Consider the following 9,155-nt stretch of genomic DNA (forward strand, 5'->3'; position numbering starts at 1 on the left):
AGTTGTTTTCTGGTTACATTAAAATGCATCTACGGCAGAAACAAGAAGCCACGGGCTATCCCTCGTGGTGCACGGATGAGGCGAAAAAGAAACAATATATCTCTGATTATCGTGAAAAAGAGGGCATTGAATTACGCCCCCAAAAGATCGCGGTGAACCCCGCAAAGCGCCAGATAGCAAAGTTGTTTTTAAATTCTTTGTGGGGAAAATTTGCTCAGCGCTCTAACTTGCTGAACAGCACCATCGTGAGGGACCCTACTCAGCTTCTGGAGTATGCCTTTTCACCTGCCTATGAGATTTCAGGGTTTGAAATTCTTGACGACGAGGCAATCACTGTGTCTTGGAGAAATTCATCAGACAGGTACACACGGTCCGGTAGAACAAATGTACTAATAGGGGCTTTTACAACCGCATACGCGCGATTAGAACTTTACAACTTGCTGGATCAGTTGGGTGACAGGTGCTTGTACCATGACACAGATTCTGTGATCTTTGTACATCGTGAGGGGGACTGGCGTCCCCCCCTAGGAGACTACTTAGGGGATCTGACAAATGAGATTCCCCCAAATGAACGCATCACAGAGTTTGTGTCAGCTGGTCCAAAGACCTACGGCCTGAGACTGTCCTCCGCGAGGTCTTACATGAGAGTGAAGGGCATTACGCTCCACGCTCAGAATTCTGAAAGGGTCCATTTCAATAGTCTGAAACAGATGGTTCTGGACTATGGAACGGGGCCTAAAGAAATTGTTCTGCAGCAGAGGGGCATTCTGAGAAATAAAAAGATGTGGCGTATCGAAACAGGCGGTCTGAAGAAGACGCTAAGGGTCGTATATGATAAGAGGGTCCTTCTGAAAGACTTCAGAACTCTCCCTTACGGGTATTAAGATGGATGTGCGGTGGAAACACCCTTTTTCGGCCATTTTAGCAGGGCCTAGCAACTGCGGGAAAACGTATTTTATAAAAAACATGTTGGATCACGCGCGTACTGTGCTCTCTGTTGTTCCTGAAAATATTGTATGGTGTTATGCATGCTGGCAGCCTATGTATAAGGAGCTCCTTCAGAAGTACCCCCACATACGTTTTATAGAGGGGCTCCCTGTGACGTTTAATGATGATGAAATACTACCCCCAAATAAAGTGAATCTTGTTATCGTGGATGACCTCATGGCCTCTGCTTCTTCCAGCACTGAGATAGCTGATGTTTTTACCAAGTATGTACATCACCGTAATTTAAGTATATTTTTCATCACCCAGAACATTTTCTTTCAGGGAAAATCCAATCGCACCATTACCTTAAACGCAAAATACATGGTGCTCTTCAAAAACCCCAGGGACAAACTACAGATCGTTACACTGGCACGCCAGATGTACCCTGGAAACGTTCAGTTCTTTCTAGAGAGTTTTCAGGACGCTACCGCAAAACCTTATGGGTATCTGATGGTAGACTTAAACGCTTCCACGCCTGAGTCTTACAGATTGAGGACGGGGCTTTTCCCACCAGACTGGCCGGCCGTCTACACTATGAAAAAAAAGAAACTTGGAGCCCTTTACAAAAGCAAATGAGTTAACCCTTAGGGCGTTCAAATGTAAGTGCGTCCTCCTCACGGCAACATGTCTATCTGCGTGAGAAGAAATCTACCCCTTTTACAGCTGCTTATCAAGGCCCCCCCGCGACAGAGAAAAGCCATTCTGTGCGCGGCTCCTCACGATCTCGTCTCGGCTATCTCAGAAATTGCACTCAACACTTTAAAAGGTAACATTCCCTTATCTGGCAGTCAGATTTCTCAACTGAGAAAAAACCGCTCACTCATCAGAAAACTGAGTAATAAACGGCTATCATTAAGAAAAAAGAAGCAGCTGGTAAATCAATCTGGAGGGTTTCTAGCTCCTTTGTTAAGCATAGCTCTCCCCCTAGTCGCAGAGCTTTTACGTAACCGTTGATGGAACACGCTGAAAAAATGTTCCTTGTACCTAGCCACCAGTTAGAGCAACTGAAAAATCCTTCCTCAGGAGAAGAAAACATAAGAACTACAGCCCTCAGTTCCTTAGATGCTGACATGCGAAATGTTTTACAGAGAAGGGACTTAACGGAATATGAAAAGGCGAAACAATATTCCGCTCTACTTCAAAAATATCTAACTCATGTGAAACAGGGGGAATCTGAAAAAGGACATCTGACCTTGTCGTTACCAGCAGCAATGGCTGCAGATCCGGCTGAGACAACAACCAAAACACATGTCTCTCCAGCTCCAGACAGGGTATATCATGAAGTCTTGGACAGTTTATCTGTCAGATATAAAAACCCTGCGAAGATAGTACTAAACAAAATGCTGCAAAACAAGTCTGTTTCTTCGTGGAATGAAAAGGGGGCTTTTGTTTACAAAGGGGAAACTATCCCTGGCTCCAACATGCTGGACTTGGTGAAAGGAATCACACAAATCCACGCACTGCCAGCTGTGCGCACCCCTAAGGGATGGGATGTCTTTCTGAAGGCAATGGCTGAACTAAATATCCCATCCACGGTTGTCGGCAACCCGGGAAACAGGACCTCTTTGGACCACTTGAAAAACCCCAGCCCCATGACGGAAATAAAACATACCCCCAAGTCTTCCAGAAGATCTTCTAAAAAGCAGAGACAATCTAGTTCTGTACCATGGCTGACCTTATAAAAAATAAAAGCACTTTTTTAAAAAAAATACGCTGCTTCGACTTTTTTTTCTTTTAAACCCCCCCTCAGAGAGGGGTATCTTTTTTATTGAAAACCATGCCCATGAAATTTACTACATGACACACAAGCTTGGGACTGATAAAAAAACCGGGGGGCTAGTCGCGACATGTTCTGCTTCTTTTTTACAAATAGCAGTACCATGCGGTCGTTCCTTAGCAAATCATCGGAATAGAGTTCTTGAATCTGGTTGAAAGTTAGCCCCTTACACCGCTGACGCAGAAAAAACACACAGTGGTAACCACAGGTTGCAGAGTCCGGGTATTGTACTTGCTTTGCTTGATATGTCGTTACAGGGCCACATGTTCTTAAAAAATCCATGATTGCCTCGGGGAATCAGGGATGGTCTGGCGGATGTCCGTAGGAGTCAAAAAACTCTACCCGGTTTTCTTCTGACAGGTACAAAGCTAACCAGTGCTCTCCCGGTCGATCATGAGGGTCCGTGTTGACCACCAGCCCTGCAGGTCTCTGTAGCTGGTTCGCTTTAGGAAGTCGGTCACAAGGAAACACTCCCTTGAATACCTTACGGGTGGCTGGGTCAGTGGACAGCAGCCGCGTTAACTGTAGAGTGTCCATGTCACATATAATCAAACAGAACATTCCTCTGGTTATTTATTTCAATTATGTTGTCAAAAACCCCGTAGACGATCATGTTAACGGTCTGTGGGAGGGGCCTGGCAAACCGAACTTCTGCCCTAAGGTTCCCCGTGTTGATCAAGGAATAGTGCTCGCCGCATTCCTGGTCAGGGGACAGGTCGAAGGCAAAGAGCGTGTACCCCCTCGCATAGTCTTCTCTGTTGACTATCAGCCCCTTGTCTTTCATGTGCTTACCAGAAGCGTGTACCAGGCTCATGTACTCCCTCACACAGCTTCCTTCTTGAAAGTCTGGCTGAAACGGCTTTGCTGGGATTTGGTACCCCGACAGGTAAATAGCAAAAAAATTGATGTCATAATGCTTAAAGTTAAACGGGTTTTTGCTGAAGGTTCCGCTGAAAGCATCGTTGTCCACCAGGCCAATCACGACCATCTTTGGCAATTGTCCCAGAAACAGGTTCTCCTGGTTACTAACGCGACTCCCCACCGGGAGACTAAACACTTTCATACTGACACGGTCCACGGGGTACTTGGCGGTGGCTGTAAGCAAAGCTTCAGCGTGCCCCAGCCGTACCCCCGGGGCAACTCTCACCTTCTTTACAAACAGTGACGCCGTCAAAAGCTTCAGCCGGTATTTGACATTTGCGTCATCAGTCATCATACAGAATCTGTCTTTGCTCCGTGTGAGTTTAATTTTCACATCCACCCCGTTTAACAACAGTTTTTCTTGAAAAAAGAGGTCCGCGTGGAGATGACCCATGAGTTCTATTTTTCTGCTTTCAGCAGTCAGTCCCGCTCTTTTAATAAACCCTTGGTTTTGCCCATCCATGTCCGCTGAGTCGTGTTCACCAGGTGTGTCTTTGTAAAACATTCCTGCAGAGAACTGACTGGAAAGTGCATCTTCGCTGTAGTTTAGCACAGACTCGATGAAAGCCCTATAGGGATAGCAGTTGTTGCTTTGACTTATGAGTCTGTCTCCCAGGGTTACGTCCAGCTGACTAAAAATGGAAGCGATAGGGTAGTTCACCAACGCCACTTCTGCCTGTCGATCAATGTTACCCCCATCTTCTTTTACAATTTTACACCTCAAGTAAAGTAGAGTGTTGTTTAAATCCAAATAATCCTCCCCATTTCCCGCGATGAAAAACTCCAATGATGAAGACTCCGTCACAGCCGTCAACGGAGGCACCTCCACATAAACGCTTCCTTCAATGCTGGTCTGCGTAGGGGGTATTTGAAACAGGTCTAGTTCGGATTTTGTACACTCTTCTGAGCATCCGTGAATAAAAGCCATGGTTGTTTTTTTTAAAATATGTCTCTAGAGAGGACTCTCTTTCTGCACCTCGGCTTCCGAGCTTTTCTCTTCTGTGTAGTCCTTCGACTTTTAGCCCTTCTTTTAAAGGGACGGGGTGGTCCTGTCAGCAGCGTTCGTGATGCTTTTCGTTTAACCGCTTTCCTTCTTTTCACGTACATCAGACCTGACCCCTTCTGTGGTATAACTTTATTCAATACGGCCTGAGAAACGTTTCCAACCACGTCCCGGGTAATATTGCGGGCAGCTAATTTAATGTGCGGTTTAATAATCTCTAACCCCCTCCTCAAAAGGGGAACCGCCTTTCGAAAAAGACTTCGGAATATGCCTCCGACCCCCGCTCCATACATAACAGGCGCTCCATGAAATCCTTGAAGTCCGTGCCCAGCCTGCACTCTGTAGTAGTTGGTAAAAAGGGCTGGGTCCCCATAGCGTTTTAGAAGGACCATGTTTTTTTAAAATATCCTGTTTTTCCTGGGACGGAAGTGTAGCTTCACAACCACTTTGCCGAAACGAAATGACACGTTTTTGTTCTGGTCTGTCTTTATCTCCACGGTGATGCTGTCTATATGGTCTCTGCATACGCCGACATAGTGCGGTCTATCATAAGTCACCGTAACTCGTTCACCGTTCTCACCGCGAATAGGAACACATCGCAACAAAGGCACATAAAAGTCCCCCACGACCTGGTGTTCTATAATGTCTGTGTAAACATACAGGGTGCTAAACCCCCCTGTAATATCCGCAGTGAAGGTTGATTTTCTGGTGGTTAAACTCGTGTCCAGCCCTAATATATGAGACAGTTCCGCTTCTGCTTCAATTTTGTGAAGCGACGGGGCAATAAGATAGACCTTCCTATCCACAGAATCATAGGTCAGAGATGTATCAGGTGGTGGATTTATATGACTCTTTATTACCTTGTTCATATTATCCAGTATGTCAGGTACTGAAGCGTAATATCCCCTCCGTAGAGTGAATAGCCAATCTGTCCTGCCATCGTCAATTTGAAACTTTCTATCGTCTGTGAGTGTGTCCCAGGTGTGAGGGTATTGTATCTCTGCTAACCCCACTTCCCACTCCCCCGGCAGATCCAAGGAGCGCGCCAGCCGGATCGTGAAGGCAGCACTGGAGTTCTGATCAAATATTTTATTGCATGCGTTGCTAGGAAGGGTGATGTAAAAATCGTTTTCCGCCATTTTCCCCCTTCTCTACTTAGCTGCACACAGTTCAGAGTCTGCGACCCAACTATTAAATTTGTCAGGCCACCCTAACCATTTCACCAAGTGTTGCTTTTTCTTACCCCTTCCCCTCGTAGCTAGAACTTTTTCAACCCTGTAAATCCTATCCTCTCTGGCCCTCACTCTCTGTAATTCTTCAGGATAGAAAGTCCCCGCAATGCTCTCCCCCTCGTAATCTTTTAAGCTGTACACAGGTCTTCTCCCCTTGCTGCTGGCTTGGTTGGCTATGAAAATTTCAGTGGTAAAGCTTTGTTCATAACCTTTTTCAAATACCCCCTTGAGCTTTGAGATCCTCACATGATCTCCTTTTCTGAACACAGAAACCTCTTTTCCCCCTCTAACCCAGTCTCCGTACACTGTTTTCCAGACAGCCCCTGCATTGGAGTGGCTCACATCCACAGGTCGAACCCTGATCGTTCTGTGCACTGTGTGGTTATAACTGCTTATAAGTTGCGGTAGCACTTCCTTGTATCTAAAAGTGTTGTTAGCTGTGAAAAATCTCCACATTCTCGATTTTAGAGTTTTATTAAAACGTTCCACGATCGCAGCTTTGACCTCATTCCCTGTAACAAAGTGATGTACGCCGTGTTTTTTTAATAGTTCTCTCACAGTACGGTTTAGAAATTCTTTACCAGAATCAGTCTGCAATTTGCGAGGTATTCTCCCCTGCTTAAAGATGTGTTGAAAAGCGGTTGCCACCTGCCTGCCTGATTTGTCTTTCAAGCTTCTGGCCCATGCGTATTTGGAAAGTATATCCACCACTGTTAAAATGTACTTGTGTCCCGCGTTGTACTTAGAAAACTGTTGCATATCCACTAAATCAGCCTGCCACTGCGCATCCATTCCTGAAACAACCGTTTTGTTTCTCTTAAATCGTACTCGGTGCTGTTTGTGCAGTGTGTAAGCATCTTGCTCTGCAAGCCAGTCCTGAACATGTTTTTGAGTCAGAGATTTACTTTGCTTTTTGGCCTCTCGAAAGAGCGTGTTTACCCCTCCAAAGCTCCCGACTGCCCCAGGTGTATAATATATATTTTTTAAAATTTCCTCATGCTTTTCCATGGCTCCAGTTAGCACAAAAACGCGCACAATCAGATAACGTAATTCTGTTTTATTTTCTTCTTCACAGTTATTTTCATTCCTCCTCCGGGTTTTTAGGGAGGCACGAACAGCCTAACGGCTCACTGAGAGTCATGCGCCCAAAATCCTCTTCAATTTCCTAGACAAGACAAACAAAATCATGTCTCACACATTTTTTTCCCCCCTCAGTGATCAAGGTGTCTAGTTATATTTCAGACCCCCCCCCCGTAAAATTTTACATACAGACATGCACGGACACCATTGCGGTGTCTTCTTCGGGACTTTCCAGATATCTTCACTGGTATCCCCATCAGCCGACCAATCTAGTGGCGCAACATCTAGTTCCCGCATCTGATTTTTTTAAAAAAAGAAAAATGCAAAATATTACCACTCCACCCCATGTACCCGATATCGAAAACCCCTCCCCCCAAAAAAACAGCACTTTTTATTTTTTTGCTTACCGTGGACTGTGTCCAATAGGGTGCTGAATCCACTTCACTTTCCTGGCTGTCAGGCAGAGAACTACCCCTGTATAAAACCCCCTCTGGAGGTCCAATACAGGGCTCTGGTTCTTCACTCTCCAAGGGGGCCTTTCCAATTAAATCATCCATGTGTGTACCCCATTCAAGTGAATTACTACGCGGATCCACAGCATTATAAAAATTGATAGTTGTACCCAAGCACTGCCCGTCTATAGTCTCCATTTTTATTTTTTTATTTTTTTTACACTCGGGCCAGGGCCTTAAATACAGGGGCATGCCAGGGCATGCCCAGACATGTTCCTGAAACCCTATTCCTATTGGTTCATTCCACCCTCCTCCCCCTCAAAAAAACATACATTGTGGGTCTTCCATTTTATTTTATTTTTTAAAAATCATACAAAGGTTTTCTTGCATCTCCTTCACTTGTCATGAACACTTAGACAGCAGTGCCCTCTTGCAAGAAACTTTTGATACTTTTTTTTAGAAACCACAATATAAACATAGTCAAGGTAAGTGTAATCCTCCCCATTCACCAATGTATTAAGCCAAGACAACGGGTCAGGAAAGATATTCATGCTAGCAAACAGGCTTAAAATATAATCAACGGTTGTGGCAGTAAGATGCAAAAACCGAAAACTGTAAGCTATATTAATCACAGTGTTCAGAATTTCCTTCAGGTAGATTCTTTGACACACAACTTCAAAGAATCCTATTCTATCAAAATTACTCCATTGTCTGCAACAGTGGGCTTCCTCTTTCTTGGATTTAATTTTACATCCTATGCAGCAGTCAAGTAAATACCCCTTATAGCAATGCTTAAGAATCACATACAATGCGGCTCTGATCAATGATTTCATAGCGCCTGAGCGGCAATTAGGGGTGAAATGCTCCACCCGGGTCTTCTGAAGGCCTAAAATTTCACGGAAACTTGTACAGTCATTTTCTTCTTGATTTCGTGGATCCTTCCAGGTATTTGGAGATCCGGGACATTCTTTCTCCTTTTTTTTAAAAAAACAAAAAAACAATCTTAATTTCTAGTCCATTAATACAGATGCAATGACGATCAACCATAAATATAAAAATGTTACCTGCGCAATCTTAATTGCTGCAGCCTTAGGATACTCGGACACCGAGTGGTAAAACACAAACCCGCAGTCACAGCCAATTGGTGGAAAACGCACAGTCTCTTCATCCCAAGCCAACTTAAAAAGAAGCTCCATAGGTATCGGCCTACGAAATTCACCATTGACATCGATTTCACAGCAGCGGCTTTTCTTCCTCGGAGGAGAATCCATCAATCGCTCAGAGCCGGAAGCCCGGTAGGGAAGATTCTCAAACACTGATCTAGCCGCTCTAGTGTTAGGCGATTCAGGGATGTCCAGGGTCTCCCAGGGCGGCACGTTCTCCTTCTCTTCTTCGGGGCTCTCCATCTTGACCACCACCATAGTGTGATTTTCACTCTCCTCCCCAGCAGGGGATTCGCACTCCAACTGGGGAGTCTCGGTCTCAGAAGGCGAAGCGGGTGAGCTTTTCAGAGGGGAGGCCATGGCAGAAACAGCAGCAACAGCAAAAGGCTGAACGGGTTTCTCCCTCCCCCCCCCCAAAGGACCTGTGCCTTAAATACAAGGACATGTCCGGACCTGTTCCCACTCCCCCTTTTTTCCCATTGGCTCCACACGGTGGTCTGAGAGCTATGAAACCTGCGCCTATTGGTCGGCGACGATGGG

The 9,155-nt window shown here is 45.3% G+C and overlaps 1 protein-coding gene and 1 long non-coding RNA gene across 2 annotated transcripts; both read right to left on the reverse strand.

Moving 5' to 3' along the window:
* Window positions 1-3,302: 3,302 nt before the first annotated feature.
* Window positions 3,303-4,613, reverse strand: LOC136654046 (uncharacterized protein F54H12.2-like). The gene has a single exon (XM_066630906.1). The coding sequence runs from the start codon at window positions 4,611-4,613 to the stop codon at window positions 3,303-3,305; it is 1,311 nt and encodes a 436-aa protein (XP_066487003.1).
* A 2,380-nt stretch (window positions 4,614-6,993) lies between these two features.
* On the reverse strand, window positions 6,994-7,643 carry LOC136650947 (uncharacterized). The gene is made up of 3 exons (XR_010794486.1): window positions 7,408-7,643; window positions 7,190-7,297; window positions 6,994-7,085 (listed from the first exon to the last, which is right to left on the reverse strand). It is a non-coding gene; the product is annotated as an uncharacterized lncRNA (long non-coding RNA).
* Between the last annotated feature and the right edge of the window lie 1,512 nt (window positions 7,644-9,155).

Source organism: Tiliqua scincoides, chromosome 5 (genome assembly GCF_035046505.1).
Source record: "Tiliqua scincoides isolate rTilSci1 chromosome 5, rTilSci1.hap2, whole genome shotgun sequence".
In the NCBI taxonomy this organism is placed as follows: Eukaryota; Metazoa; Chordata; class Lepidosauria; order Squamata; family Scincidae; genus Tiliqua; species Tiliqua scincoides.

What these genes read in the sequence shown, in the direction of transcription:
- LOC136654046 (XM_066630906.1), bottom strand. Translation starts at nt 4,613, where the DNA reads ATGGCTTTTATTCACGGATGCTCAGAAGAGTGTACAAAATCCGAACTA.